At 32.4% G+C, this 16,805-nt stretch overlaps 1 protein-coding gene across 5 annotated transcripts; it reads left to right on the top strand.

Moving 5' to 3' along the window:
- The first annotated feature begins 234 nt into the window (after positions 1-234).
- LOC106070795 (uncharacterized) lies at positions 235-15,353 on the top strand. 5 transcript variants are annotated; one of them, XM_056026006.1, is made up of 5 exons: positions 235-1,086; positions 4,225-4,326; positions 4,434-5,572; positions 6,169-6,290; positions 9,564-15,353. In XM_056026006.1, exons 2-5 carry the CDS (start codon positions 4,298-4,300, stop codon positions 10,569-10,571), a joined length of 2,298 nt encoding a protein of 765 aa, XP_055881981.1. In that variant the 5' UTR covers positions 235-1,086; positions 4,225-4,297; the 3' UTR covers positions 10,572-15,353. The 5 variants fall into 5 exon arrangements, with proteins under 5 accessions (XP_055881981.1, XP_013086214.2, XP_055881983.1 ...); XM_056026008.1 differs by lacking the exon at positions 4,225-4,326 and having other exon boundaries at positions 239-783; positions 1,026-1,086; XM_013230760.2 differs by lacking the exon at positions 4,225-4,326.
- The last annotated feature ends 1,452 nt before the right edge of the window (positions 15,354-16,805 follow it).

Below are 16,805 nucleotides of genomic sequence, written 5' to 3'. Positions count from 1 at the left end.
ATGGATATAGATTATAAGATCTAGATCAAATCAAGAAACAGAATCTTAACTCTAATAGTGAAATCTGTGTATTTCTGAGTATTTCTGATGAAGACAACAACAGCTGTTTTTAGGCTGTCTATCGAGGCGTCGGAGTACTACATAATATAAATTAGACTATTTGTTATAAAAAAAATGAAACTAAAATTATTTAAAAAAAAAAATAGTCTAGATCTAGACTCTAATTGATCTTTCACAATTTTACATGATTAAAATAAATCTTTAATGCCCATTTTAACATAATTTGTTAGAGATCTATGATTATCTTCATTGAGATAAAACATCTAAAACTAAATCTAGAATCTATATAGAATAGAACTAGATCTATCTAGATCTAGAAAAAAAATTATAATCACTGAAAGCCGCCATTTTGAAGCAAATTCAAATTAGCCTAGGCATAGATTTAGATCTAGATTATCTTGTCTAGAGATCTAGATTAGACCTAGATCTAGATCAGTAGATCTAAATTTTATATTTCAAGATTCAAATTATTTATTTATTATCTAGCTCTAGATAACATAATGATTTAGATCAGCATGCAGTAGGCGAATATTTCACTGAACGCTAGCCCTGCCCTAGGCCTAGGCGCTACATAATGATACTAGATCTGATCTAGATCTACATGACACTACTTAGTCACTACTAAGACAGTCACAGTCCCTCTAGAATACTCTAGATTCTAGTCTAGATCTATTTATTTTTTATGTGTACTCTACTGAACTCTACTAGTCTAAGTCTAGAAATGTACTTCTATGTTAGAAAGATTTAGATTAGTAGATTAGATTCTAGAATCGATCTCGTAGAGGGTAGAATCTAGACTAGAGATATTAGTTTAGATTTTTATCATTCTAGATAGTAGATATCTACTCATTACTAGAGTAGAGTGACAGAGTCAGTGTTATTTAAAGATCATGATAAAGACAATAAAGTTAAAATAATCATGGCACTTATAGATTGGCTTTACAGAGTTGTGTTCTCTTTTTTAGTAGAATACTCAGCATTTTTAGTTGTTGATAAATTTGTAAAATCAGTTTTAAAGAATACAACGTAAGTAAATAAATCTATTGAAGACTATTGACACTAGATTCTAAGATTGTATCATGGGCGTAGCCAGGATTTTTTTAATCCCCCCCCCCCCGCAAAAACATATAATATGTGTGTGTGTGTGTACATAATTTTTATTTAATTCTGACCCTTCATTCTTTCGGAAGACTTTTATTGTGCCGTAGAATAGGTTATTCCTAGAGTTAGTGGAAAAATTGTTGACTCCCAGCCATTGCTAGCAAGGGGGTCTGGGGGAGCGCTAGGAGCTCCCCCTCCCAAAGTGCGGGGCGAAGCACTATTTCTAGTATTGAATGGCAACAAAATGCATATTCTGAGGTATCTACAGTGTATTTTCCTGCTATTAAAAAGTTTTCTTTCAAAAACTCTTCTTACTGACTAAGATCCCCCCCCCCCCCCCCCCCCCCGCCCTCGTGCCGTTCGGCGCATTTGCCATCAAGCTGCTTCCACAAAAATCTGGTAATGTCTGAAGCCTCTTCCCACCTGCTCTGAGGACCTCCATAAATGTGTGGCGCCAAGTTGTACTAGGATGTCATCGCAACTCTTATTATGCATAATTCATTTTGTCGGAGAACATGTCCCGCATACCTCATGCGACGCTCTGTCACAATCTTACTAAGCGGTCGACTCCCAGTTCGGCATAGGATTTTTTTTTATTTAGACCCGATCTCCATAACTGACTTAAACTGTCTTAACCATCTTTGTTGAGCCACATTTAGTGTTTTTCAATTTCGGCAGATGACTATTTACTGCACTTTATTAATGGAGCCCCGCCACTGGTAGAAATGTGTAAACCCTTGAATACGCGAGCTTGGATTTAGGTGACTATAGATTGCTTTAGATTTTATATCGAAAAGGAAAGTTTTATCGTCAAAATCATCTGTTGAGGGTTTTAAACTAACAAATCTCTGGAGGTTGTTTTTTTTTAAATTCAAAACCCCATTTAGCTTTGGTCATGGTAACTGTAGTTTGCTTTAGAATAATATATGACGATAGAGGTTTTCCACCTCAAAACACTCTTTAATGGGATTATAAACTCAAAACCATCTGGAAGGGTTTTAAACTTTTAAAAAAAAGTCATCTGTAGGAGAGTGATTTAAACTCAAAACCCCCAATTGGTTTGGCTACGCTCAAATAATTTTAGTATGTAATTCGCTTTTTTTTATATTGAAGAGGTATTTTTTAGCATCAAAACCCTCTGAAGGGGGGTTTAAACTCAAAACCCCTTTTGGCAACGCTCATAGCATTTTTAGTACGTAATTTGCTTTTTTTTTTACATTGAAGATGTATTTTTTAGCTTCAAACCCTGCTGGAGGGGGGTTTAAACTCAAAACCCCCTGGTAGGGGTTTTTAAAGTCAAACCCCCCTGGTAGGGGTTTTAAACTCAAAACCTCTGGAAGGGGGTTTTAAACTCAAAACCCCTGGTAGGGGGTTCTTAACTCAAAACTCCTGCTGGTAGGGGGTTTTAAACTCAAAAACCCTTGGCTGTGCTGGGGCAAGTGATGGTTTAGTATTAAAATCTCACCTAAAATAAACAAAATCATAGCAAAAAATCAGTCACTAAATTCCGATCCTGGGGGGGGGGGGGGGGGTTGAACCCCAAGGACCCCCCCCCCCCCCCGGCTACGCCCATGGATTGTATATATATATATATATATATATATTAGAGTAAAGGAAGGATGGTTGTCGAACACCCGGATTTCGTCTCGCATATAGGCCACCTCGATGTATTATTATTAAATCTTCTTTATTTGAATGTTTACTACCCAACTTCCGCATAGATATTGTGCATGGACTATTTTGTCACACTTCCGACACGTACAGCTCCCTTTTATATTGAGAGAAAGTAATTTTATCTGGGGTCAAAGTAGACTACTGTAAAACTTAGCTTTTTTTCTCCCAAGGGGAAGAACGAGATAGGGCCGATGGACTGATTACTAAAGCATAAAAATTACCTAAGAAGTTAATATTCTAAACTAAACTGTCTGTACTATCTAAACTCAACTATTGCCTTTGCTATATGTTGCCTCTTGAAGTTTCTCTGAGTGAATGACTTTTTAAAAACACACGTTGAAAAAATTCGGTTGACCTTCGATTTTGGTGTTAGACATTCCAATTGGTTAAAAAAAAATGAGATTTAAACAAAAATATATTTTTTTAAATAACCAAAAATAAAAATAATAATACATTATTATGACTGAAATAAAAAAATATGTATTTTAAAACTAAAATCGATCATTTTTTAATGTTATTTTAAAAATAATGTACAGGGTATTTGGCGATGGATAAAAATAGGACATGATGTCAGGACTATTTTTTTCAAAATTTAGGACTAACAAACCATTTCTATCACTTTTTTTTTCTTTCACGCGTGTAGCAACCATTTTTAAATAGTAAGTGTGTATTTTATACATAGATAATATAGAAAAAAATATGTTTCTTACCTTATGAAACGGGAGCACATAAATCCAAAAGTAAATCTTGTCCATTGTCTTTTGCATACTTGCCGGTATTCACAAACGCACAAATTCATTATAAAAACGTATTTCAAAAACATTTTGCTAATGAAGCTTCCATAAACATAGATCTATCCACCAGTAAATCAAATTTTACATGGATGGTCTATTTTATGTAGAAAATGAATGTTGAACTACAAAAATGCATTTTCAATAGGAAATCTGTTTTCCGCCATAATAGGGTTTGTGTGCCGTTCAATTGAAGCAGGAAAGATACTAAAAAAGGGGACTTAAAGAATTTGAGGGCTGAAAAAATGTGTTGAGTAGTGTTGTAATGTGGGCCATATTATTGATGGATTTAAAAGTGTTCTAGACAGTATACACATACATACCAACTGTTTCAGCCGTAGTGTAGCATGGGTGTCAGGTATCATTTATTACCCAAAGTAGATTATAACCATTTTTTTATTTATCAAATAATAGATCTTATCTAACTTTTATTACTTTTATGTTATTATTATTATGTGTATACATACATAACTTCATTTTACAAAACATTAGTACATATTGATAAACAAATGTATGAATGTAAATGTCTCTGTTATTCAGGATACTTGACTACTAAGTTGAAAACATTGTAAAGTGAACACATTTTTTTTCAATGTAGGTCAAAAAAAAGAAAATATGTTAATAGATTACTTCTAGTTGAGCCTTGACCATTCCATGTAAACAAACAACTGATGAGCATGAAAAAACCTTACAAGAAGAGGTCAAAATAACTGTGAAAAATCTTTTTTAATACTATAAATAATGTATAGGCCTATAAGTTCATTATTATTGATAATTTTATCTTTTTTTGTTTATTTTTTTTTTCAGAACTGATGAAGAAAAAAAGACAATCTGGATGTACGAGTCTTGGGCTTTGTTCATTGAATGTTTACTGTTTTATTTGATTTATCAAGTGCCATATTTTCTGATTCTATTCACAAGTCTCACCATTGGCTATACTCAACTCTCTGGAAGAAGTAGCTTCAGTGTTTTTTTAGCAAACCTTCGTGCTCATTGGGAAAATCATATGCAGCATGAGGAGAGTTTGAAACAAATAGAGCGCCAGAAACAGCAACAACAGCATTTACAACAGCAAGCACTTGGCATAGCAGGATTGAATCATAGCACAGCTGCAGATTTAGGAAATTTGAGTGGGCAAGGATCTGAGCTGGGTTATGGAACCAAATATCAACTTTTCAATAAACAAAGTCATCTGAACTATCCGCCTAATGCCACAGTTGTACCAGGACAAGAAAGGCCTGCTTATTCCCTTGAACTAGCCTCTGTTACTTATAGGGATGTAGTCAATAAAGGTCCAGTTTTATATCCTGTATCATCCACAAACTGGAACAATTCAGAACCTATTACACGTGTAGATTCTCATTCTGCAAGTTTAATGTACCGGCAGTCTGAAACTAACAGTAATGCACTCCAGTTTCAGGACAATAATATAAAAAGAACTCTTTGGTCAAATGTAAATCTGCAACGCCGTTCACTGCATTCTGATACCAATGCAAAAATTCAACAGAATCCAGTTTCTTCTATTAAATCAAAATTAATGAATGTCATGAGATTCGGCAATACAGCTCCTATGCCAGTGGGTCTTACAAACAATGGTCAGAACATGTGCTTTATAAATTCAGTTATTCAGTGCTTGGCAAGAAGTCCATTTCTTGTTGATTATCTGACTGCAGATGCAGCTAAAGAATCAGAATGCACTGTTGCTGAGTCAGAACTGTTATCAACTTTAGCAGAACTTTTAGATATATTAACTATAGATCCTCCTTCTTCTGAACACAAAGTTTTCAGTGCAGTTAAATTTTGTAAGGCTGCTTCAATGTTAAATCCTAGTCTGGTTTCACCACCAGAAAATAAATTAGCTCAACAAGATGCAGCAGAATTTTTAATGTGGCTGCTTTCTATCTTACATCATATTTTAAATAAAAATAGGCAGGCTTTAGAATGTGGTAAGTGCAAGAATTGAATTTGTGTGTGTGTACTTTCACATGTTGTTTTTTTTTTTTTTAATTTTGTTTTAAACTTATGATTCTGTAACATAGGTTAAAAAAAAGAAAAGATACTTTATTTCACAATGGGAATAATTTATACCTTTTGTTTCCTAAAAGTATAGATTGTAATTGTTTTTTTCTTAAAATCAACAACAGTATGACCCACCATTAATACTAAAAGTCTGTGCACACTACTTTGTGCTATCAGTAGAACTATTCCAAACTTCTCCTAGGTTCTTAATGCCATCTCCTTAAATTTGCAATATTTTAAAAATAATTTTTAGTTCTGAAATAGAAGTTATTAAATGTAATTGTGTCCTTTTTAAATATCATTTTAGTGAAGATAAATAATTTGATGTATACATATATATCAACATTTTTAAAGTAGGTTAGAGGTTGTTTTGTTTTGTTTTTTTCACTAGAAACATGCCAGAAAATAATAGTATTTTAGTGTTTAATGTGTTACAATTATATATATATATGTATATTAGATGTATATATATATACAATGTATGTTTAAAATAATTATTCATAATTATAATTCTTTTTCACAGATTCATCTATGATTGTGAAGGATGATAAATTTTCAAGTCCAAGATTGGCTAATTTAAAACTGATTTATGGGGATTTGAATGCTAATCGCATCCGTGAACTAAAAGACCAATGTAGAAGAGAGGTACATGTGCAATTTAATAATTAGTTATTCATTTTCCAATAATGTAATATTAAATTTGTATTAATTTATCAATAATGTAAAATGCTTAAGATTTCAAAAGTTAGAAAAACATTTGTGTGGATGATTTCGCGAAATAATCAACATTAAGTTGAAAAAAAGATGCATAGATATTTGAGTGTTTCTCTAGTACTGATGACAAATAGGTATTGATTCACTAACATGTCTTTAACTCAAAAAATTAAAACGTCACAATTTATTTTCATTACACTTAGAAATGGTTAATGTATAAATTGTGATATTTTGTGCTTGAAATTAGTGGAATCTAAAATTGTAGAAAATGTGTGAAGTAGTGCACAAAATGGCATCTTTTGATGTAACTTGTAACACCTGGGTTAAGCTGAAGTAATATTCTACTAAAAGCAAGGATTATTGAACAGGACAGGCATTTTTGTTGAAATAAGTTAACAATATTATGTTAATGCATTATCTATATCTTTTTATTTTATATTTACTTTGGTATTACTTAGATGTCATTGTAAAAAATGCGCCATAGGTGCATCACATGGTGTCCCACTAAACTTAGAATTTTAAACCTTTATCAATTGTAAACAAATTTAAAAGATTCTGCTCTGTTACTAAAAGCATGGATATCCATGATTAATTTACACATGATTAATTTACACAGTGTTTTCTTTAAAACTAAAAATTTATATAATTTTAGTAATATATATCGATAATAAATGGTTAGAGGGATAAGTATTCAATTTATAAAGTAATACTATTTGACATTAATGCTTAAACAGAATTGTTTTATGCATTATTTTTTAGAGATTACAATCTTTATAATAAGGGGTAGCTACCTTAAATTTGCTATTTGAAAAATGTATTATGTTAAAAAAAAGTATTGTTACAAATTTATGCTTTTCTTAATAATTAAAAAAAAAATTTAAATACACTTAATTTTGATTCTTTATATATAATATGTAATTTCTTTTGACCCTCAAGAATTCTTTTTGGTACTGTAGTTTCCTCTGTGCCATATTTTCGCATATTATATATATATGCTCCACATACATGTATAACCCGCACAAATTACAAAATACGTAAATTTTAAACAAAATCAAGCATCCAGCACCCATATGTGCATGTGCAAAGCATGACTAGCCGTAAACTACCGGTGCAAAAGTTGTTGTTCTGTCCCTCAAGACGCAATTGTGTTCCAGTTGTTCTTCAAACACGTGATATATAATGAGTCCAACACATCTGATTATCTTGTTATGGTGGAGAAAGATTTGTTGCTGCAACTCAGTTGGGCCCTATGATCGGCCTGATTGTGCATAGGCTGGTGCTTGGCCTTATTGTGTAGGCTATTCATTTCTGGGGCAATCAACAGCATCAGTATTCTTATAGTTTGAACTTCGTAGCTTATAGTGTGCAGTATGTGTAATTAAAGTGTATTAATTATAATCAGTACTCAGTAGAGTTTGTTAAGCCTACTAATGCCAAAGCGAAATTTATATTACAGCCAATTTTTAGTCGCAAGTTTGTGCAGTTGCTGTTTCAAAGTGCAATATAGAGCTTATGTTCATGAAAATTCAGTTCGCGAATGGCAAAAAGACATGAAAGTCTATAGATATAGCAAATTAATCTCAGCAAAAGAGCTCATTAAGGGGGAAAAAGGTTGCCTCTCAATATGAAAACATTAGGGCAGTGTCAACTGTTGGTATCAATCTGAAGGCGAAAATAATGGCTATTTAAAAAAAGATCTTTGTAATAGATAATATCACTGGAGGTATCAACTGGGTTTTTTAATTCATGAGATGTCTTCAGCTGTCATGGACAACTGTTGGCAGCCAGAAACGTCCAGAAAATTGGGAAATGAAAGTTAAGGACTTTTTAAACTTGAAAGTTTATTAGAAAGGATATCTTAGAACAGAATTGAAATCCTTCCACGTCTAAAATAGGGATGAGGTACCCATGTCATTTGATATTCCGGCAACTTGCACTGTAGTGGAAAGTGGGTGTAAATCTTTGCTATTACCTCAACAGGACAAGAATGCACCTGCTTCATGGTTGTCCTGGCCTGCTAAGCTGCTGGTACAAGTTGAAATAAATTATTATATATATTCTAGAGACAAAGCCATGTGAGAAACTGCTTCAGTGAGCAATTGTGCTGTGCAACAAAAAAGGATGGATGAACACAGACGTGATGAAAAAATGGAATGAATGATGCTAGACAGGGTGCATTATTTCTGCCAAAGTCATTGTTGTTTTTTGTTGCACACAAAGAGCCATCTGTTCACAAACAGATCAGTAAGACTGGTACGCACATTGCTGTCATTTCAGGTGGCTTAACATGTAAGCTTCAGCCACTTGACATCAGTGTTAATCATCCATTCAAGTGTTTTGTTTGCTACAAATAGGAAAAATAGATGAGTGTAGAGAAAGCAAAGTCATGCTACATACACTGAAGTATACAAATTAGATTAGAAAAATCTAACTGCTGCAGCAGTTGGAAGAATACAGTGACTTTAGTGAGACTGGGGATAGATTGGGGATGTATTGCTTGCATTGTAGTCTGTATGTTTTGATATTATTAGTATAAACAAATTAGCACAGCTGCTTACTTACTTGATTACTGGTATATTATAGGATGTATAGAGACCCACTGGTATGTCCTAAGTTTCCCTTATTAAATTCTAGAAGCTATGTTTGAGTAAAATAAATTTTGTTAACTCTGCATCTTTGTATACCTTGCACAGCTGCCATTCATTTGTAAAAACTTGAATAACCTGTGGATTATATGCGTGAAAATATGATAATCCTTTTTTTTTTTTTGCTTAAACTTATTCACATTATTGTGTCAACCTTTTTTTTTATTCATGTTTCCTTCCCATGATTTCTTTAGCTTGCATCTATTCTTTGTCACTTGGTACTCTACTTTGTAGGAACATTTTTCATTTCTGTCATTTTGAGATGTGGCCATGCCATCTTAGTTTACATTTCTAAAATAGTTGGCCAACTTTTATTATTAATACTAGATCTTGAATAACCTTCAGTCGCTGTGACACACTTTTTCATTGGGTTTGCAATGTTTGTGATCATATGTAGTTTACTCAAGCTTATCATTTCTTTGCAGTTTTCTTAATCACATTAGAGATGATTTAATTTGGGCAAGTCTGTCAGTTTCAGGTCTAGCACTAAGGCTGAGAGAACTAATGAAATGAATATGAATAAACTTAGTTTTATAATAGAGATCTTTTTTTTTTTCAGATTGCTGTAGCTAATGGACTAGAAAATGAATCATATGCTGAAGCTATCCAGCGTCTCTCAGATCTAGAATGGTTGACCCACAAACAGGCTAATGACACTATCATTGATAATTTATTTACTGGGCAGTTGGTTGAAGCTTATCATAGTCTAGAGCATGGACACATATCTGTTAACTTACAAGCATTCAATGTTCTGCCTGTCCCCATAGCTGCACCTAGGTACTCTGCAGGCCGTTTAGTTATGCTAGAAGACTGTTTCACTAGCTTTTGTAATATTGAAATCCTAACAGAAAATCCTTCTGAATCACACAATCAGCATGAACCGTTAATTCAGATCCCAAATTTTCAAAAAAAGAGAACTCTTGGCAGAATAAATCTAGGTGCTACACCAGTTTCAAGGAAGCCATCTCATTTAGGACTTACTGACTTGCCTTCTCCTATATACCAACCACTCTTGCAGCCTACTATTTCTGTCATTCAACCAATGTCACCACCTGTTGGATCCCATATTTCAAATGAATCTTGTAACTTAGACCACGCTTTTAAAACCTCTACTCCCATTGGAAGTGAAAATGCAATGTCCTTATCACAAGCAAAATTGCAGCGTCGATGTTTACTGCGACAGTTGCCAGAGTGTTTAATTATCCAGCTGATGAGGTTCAGATATGACTCTTCAGAAAATGTCTCTACCAAGGTCAAAACTTCAGTCAGCATTCGTCTTAATCACTTCAATTTAAAGGATGTGATATACGACACTGTCACTCAGAGAAGTGACCTAACTGCACCAGCAGCAGGATTTGTTTATGAACTTTATGGCTTATGCCTGCATTTAGGAGGGGATAGTACCTCCCATGGTCATTACATAAGCTACTGCCTGATTGGGACCAAGTGGTACAGGATGGATGATGAAAATGTGAATGAGGTTAACATGGACTACCAGCTAAACAGTGAAGAGATCAAAGAAAATGCCTACTTACTATTCTATAGAAGAATGAATTCAAAAACATAGCTACTTAGATTAGAAATAAACAAATTATTTGATATTTAGAAACATACATATAGCTAGCTCTGTATAATTCATTATTTGTTTTAACATTCAAGCATTTCATCATTATAGTTATATATATAAAAATTGTATGCCATAGAATTGTATATATCTATAATATAAAGCAGAAAGTAAGGCGTATGTATGTATGTCCTGAATAGAAATCAAACCGTTTGACCAATCTTGATAAAACTTGGCATAAATGTTCCTTGGGTACTAACTGGAATAGTAACATAAAAACAAACTTAAGACCCTCAAAATAAAAGTTGCCATCTCTTTGAAAGTATTAGTATTTCATGGATCTAGGTCATATAGCCATGTTTACATGAGACTAGACCGAAAGGATCTAGATCTAATTTTAAGAACTACACTTTGCAAAGATAGTTTTTTTTACTTTGAAACATGAAAATACAAAGTATAGTCCATTGATTTCATTATTTAATAAAATTAACCTTCAAATTTGTGTTTCAAAAACATTTTAACATAAATTTGTTTGCTATAGCTGTGAAATGTGACTTTAGCCATGTTAAAATACATTTTAATAGTTCCATTCATGTGTCGCACACATATAACATGCGCTCTGAAAACACACTATAATTGGACAGGCAATATGATGCTCTATATGGGATGGGGGATATTAAATTTACTAACATACAATAATTAGTAAACTTATTGAGTCCTTCAATTCACTCTTATAATATATAGATTTATATCTATTATAATAGTATCTAGACATTTAAATATATATAGGCCTACAAACAAATGTTTTTATTGAAAAAATAGATTTAGGTCGATTAGCTATTTTAATAGCTCCATTCATACTATATTTACATTCATATTCGCTTTACTTATAACATTATTATTTTGTTTAATAGTCTCTAATGCACTATATCAATGATATGCAAATTAAGACCCGCAGGCAATATATGGCCAGTATATATATTTATATATATATATATATATATTTATATATATTATATATAATCTTTATTATCCATAAGAAAATTAGTCTTACAATTTTGTTAATTTGTAAATGTGTATATTCTAAGAATACAAAGGGCTTCATTTCAAAATGAGTTGTTTGCTAATTATTTGACAAGATAATGTCTTTTTTTAATGGTTATAAATATTTTAAAATAATTTTAACCTCAACATGTCTACCATTATGATAAGTTCTATAGATTGTGAATATATTAATTTTGGAAAGATATGAAACTGTACAGTACAAATGATTATGTCTGTAAGCTTACTTTCTAAAATGTGCAGAAATAATTCATAATTCTGTTAATTAATCTGGTAACCTAACTTGAATTTGCATTTTTTGTTTGCGAGTGTAGAGATTCCTTCATCAGAAAATTATTCATTTCCTTGAACTCATTGGGATTGTAATAAAACAATAGACTCATTTTTTAAAAATATTTTCATAGTTACATAATTTGGGAGAAAATAGCCAATAAATGTTTTAAAAAGTTCACCTTTTCAAAGATTTCCTTCTAAAAGAACATCAGACAACATTTTCCATGATTTTTCTTCTTTGTGGTTCATTGGTACTTTGTATAAATGCTGCTTGCTCTGTTGTCCCATTCTGTAATGTTCTCTAGGGCACCTTTTAGTTACATATATAAATAATTGAAAATCATGTCATTAAATTATTAATTTTTAAACATGTAAAAAATTTACAGGCATTATTCTATCCTTTTTTCATTGTCTGTTCTCAAATTGATGTCCATTCTGATCCAGACATAGCTGGTAAAGGCAAAGCAGTGGAATAATGCACATGAAACAATTCCCTTTGTATTCACTTGCATTCACATTTAATGTCTGCTCTTAATTGACCAACTGTTGTTGATTTTCATGCATAGACTTTGTCTTTTAGGTATTACAATAAAAAGAAGTCAAGTGGTGTGAGATCTGGAGAATGTTAAGGATAATCACCAAAACTCCTCCCTCCAATCCACCTGTTTGACAGGATCTCATTAAGGAAAGATCTAACATTGCAATGGTAGTGTGGGGATGCCCGTCTTGCTGGAAATAAAAATTCTCTTCCTAAAAGTGTTCTCTAATGATTGGCATGACCGACTCGACAATAAGTCACGCCACACTGTAATTCCTGGTAAATAAACATGAAGGTCCACCGTGGATTCTCAACTGCCCATTATTGCCATTGTGACAGTTGATGAACCCATTTAATTTGAATGTGGCCTCATCACTCCACACATCTTTGTGGAAAAATGTGCATTTTTATTACATGGTTCCAAGTACCAATCACAAACTTGTATTCTTCTTTCATCATCATTTAGAGTATGTGTTAATCTTGGAATGTAACTCTTTTCCATTGACAAAATTTCATGATGCAAGGGGCAAAGGATTCTGAAATTTGTAACTCCTGTTTGATTTGCCACACTTACTTTCGTGGACTTTGCCAAAATCTTTCAAGTAATTTTTCTGCCTTTATTGGACTTGTCGAAGTATGTGGTCTCCCGAAATGCTTTTTAAAGATATATGAAACAGTTCATCAGCTTCAAACTTCTCTCTAACTGGAGTGATATCAACCTGTGTTGGTGGTTCTTTTTTAAACATCCTCCTTTGCACTTCAATTTTTTTTTTTTAAAGTTGAGTCTGGCTGCCATCATTTCAATCTCTGGGTTTAAACTGCAAAAAAAAAAAAAGAAGTTAAGAGGTTGAGTATGATACAATAATGTCAGTAATAACATTACCAGTCCTGGTAATAGCAAACACCTGACTTTCAATTATTTAGTGTTTGTATCTGTATACAGCTTTTTGGAACGCCATATATTGTCATAGCCCTTAATTAGGCACAAAACAATCAGACTCCCAACATGTGATATGAAACATTGTTTCAAGCCTTATTCTACAGTCTAAAGTGTATGGAGGATATTATCATGTAAAGTCATATCTGTTGTGGAAATTGTAAGAGAAAAAAGAGTTTTATGTTTATCATGTGGATCTACAATATTTTGAATTAATTCAACGAAGCATTGTAACTTGACTTTCTGTTACTGCCATGTAAGGCAACTAGATTCTCAAAGATAATCACTATTGTAAGTTTGAATTTTTATACATTCAACATGCTTCTTGGTTGCATTTTGTCAGACATCACTACTTCACCATGTTTGAAAATAAGAATTAGACTTAGTCAATGTAGTTAAGCTTACTTTGATAGCCTTAAAATTGTCAATACATAACATGCATGGTTAATAGTCAAAATAAAGGAACAATATCTCACAGTATAAAAGGAACTCACTATTGCTATCTCCAGCAAGCTGGTTTTCATTTGTCCAGATGAAAAGCTTTTTAACTTCATCCAGCATGAACTTGGGGTGCTCTGTTAACATAGCCACATCTTGACTGCTGCCTTCAGTACTGTTTAGAGTTGATTAGGTCAGTGCATATATTGGATGAGAAAAAAGTCGTGTGAACCTGACATTTAGGAGACATAAATGATTATTGAATACATGAAGTATTTCTGTTGCAGGCTAAGTAAACAACATAAAACATTGAAATCTTTCTCACACTCAATATTTAATGTTTGTCTGCTATATATGTCTCTCTTTTCTGAAGTTTTGTCTTTCTCTATGAAAAGTCACAACCAATTTGACTGTGCCAAATAACAACTGACACTGTACAGTGGTATTATGTAATCTCTGACTGTACTATTACTGTACTGAACTAAATTTGACAATTTAGCTCTTGTAGGTTTAACAAAACAAAACAACTTAGAAGCAATATGACCCTTTGGCCAGTCGTTCTAATTTACAAGTATAGAAAGGGGTAATTGTGTGTAATTATCCAATTTATACTTTTGATTTTCAAAGTGAAGATAATGAAATACAGATTTATAAGTTTGTTAATTGATATAAGTATTTTTATTTCAAGACACAAATTAATATGGAGAATTAAAAAAAATACTATGGATAGGTCTTATTTGTTGAGAATGTTTTTGGTGGTAGCATTAACAATTTTAAATTGTAATTTATTTGTATTTTATTTTAATATTCAGAGATTTTGAAACTCAAAATGCTGCAAAGATGACCAGGTAAAACATTGACATGGCATAAAAAAAATGACCATCCTTATCAGCATTTACCTTTCTTTCTAGTGGTTTAGTCAATAGTTACTGCTCTTTAAGTTTCCATTTTTTCTACATTTGTTAGTAGACTTGTGTATGGTAAAAGATAAATTTAGGATGTAATAATGGTAAAACATTTTTGTTGTAGGCAGAATTCATAAATTAAATGAGTTGATTTAAATCATGTCAATACTTATTATACATTAAATTTCCATTCTTACGTTCTTGTAACCTACACATTGAACATAACATTTTATCATTTAGTTTAAGTCTGACTAAATTTTAGTTTCCCAAGGGAAAAAAAAGCTCACATGAATCTTATGTAATTTAGTCTCTACAAAAATTTTGAGGAAAAAAAAATGACATCATAACATCTTTTTCCTTTTAATTTCCAACAAATGTGTAGAATTACTTTTTTAATTGTATTTACTTTGTTTTTATATATTTATGATCTATCCTACATTTTGTTTTATTCTTTCCTTCCACTGCCCAAAGACTTGACTGCTTGCTGCACTGCTTTTTTTTTTTAACTCCTTGTCAAACTTTTGGGAAATATTATCATCTGTTTCATTGTGTGTTTGTCAATGAAGCTTGTTTGATTTAAAGTGAAACAATGGTTGACTGAGAGTAAATAAACTGCTATAGAAATCAAAGTTTTACAATTATTTGTTTCAGTTTTTTTACTTGTTTATTTCAGTTGAAATAATTGTAACATTTTCACTTCTTGACTCATCTAGCTGAGTTCAGCTCAAACATATCACTATTGAAGAAAAAGGTATTTGCATTGTTATCTCTATAAAACTTTCTACTGAATTCAATATTTTGTAAATAAACTTGAACTGTACTCTTATATTTTAAAATGTAGAGTTTCAATTGCATTATGTAGCTTATAAAGTTGAAGCACCTTACTAGAACACTTACAATTAAGTTCTGTATTCATTTGCTTATGTGATTTCTGTTTCAAATTTTAAACAATTCTAAGTTTCAATCTTTTTGTACTGCCAATAAAATATTTATTTTTTTTGGGGGGGGGGGGGAGGGGGGATTTTATCATTTGTTTTTCTACAATTTTTATTAAAATGTTTTATATATTTAAATTTTATTATTTTAAGACTTTTAAACTCTATAAAGCATTTTTGCATGTTCCAAGTAAGTATTTAAGTGTTTGTGCTTGAACCTGTATACATGTATGTATATATGTAAATAAAGTATTCTAATGATACTAGCTTTTGTATCTTATTATTGCAGTTTATTAAATGTTTCAAAAGCAAATTTGTTATAAGTTTCAACAAATAAAATGCTTTGAAGTTCACAAAATAACAGTTTGTTCATTTCATTACATAAAACACTTTCTTCATTTCATAACATAAAACATTTTCTTCATTTCATTACATAAAACATTCATTAGTTGTTACTAAATTCTATGATGAACAATAATCTATCAATATAAAGGTATGCATTTGACATTTTAATCATTTCTTCATTTTTAATTTCAGGATCTCTGGGACACCTCTCGAGTCCACCCAACTCTAATGGGTACCTGACATTAGTATGAAAAAAAAAAAGTAAAGTTCCCCTTTCAAACTTTGCTATCTATACGGCAGATCATGTTACTTTAGCCAGCGGTCAACGAGCAACTGCATTTACTTTACCGAACTAAAGTCAGCATGGGCGTAGCCAGGATTTTTTTTTTTTTGGGGGGGGGGGGATTTTTTTCTCCCCTCCGCGAAAAAAAAATATGTGTGTGTGTACATAATCTTTATTACATTCTGACCCTTCATTCTTTCGGAAGACGTTTATTGTGCCCTAGAATTTCTTCCTGGAGTTAGTGGAAAAGTTGAGAGTCCCCGCTCTTGCTAGCAAGGGGGTCTGGGGGAGCTCCTAGCGCTTCCCCAGAGAGAGGCGTAGCCCCGCCACCGAGCACTATTTCTGGTATTGAAAGCCAACAAAATGCATATTCTGAGGTACCGGTATCTACAGTGCATTTTCCTGCTATTAAAAAGTTTTATTTCAAAAACCTAATGTGCTATTCCTACTGACTTAGACCCTCCCACGCCGTTCGGCGCATTTTGCTGCAAGCTGTTTCCACAAAAATCTGTCACTGGTAA

Source organism: Biomphalaria glabrata, chromosome 4, assembly GCF_947242115.1.
Source record: "Biomphalaria glabrata chromosome 4, xgBioGlab47.1, whole genome shotgun sequence".
NCBI classification, from domain to species: domain Eukaryota; kingdom Metazoa; phylum Mollusca; class Gastropoda; family Planorbidae; genus Biomphalaria; species Biomphalaria glabrata.
The sequence above is the reverse complement of the archived record's forward strand: the minus strand, read 5'-3'. Positions and strand labels throughout refer to the sequence as shown.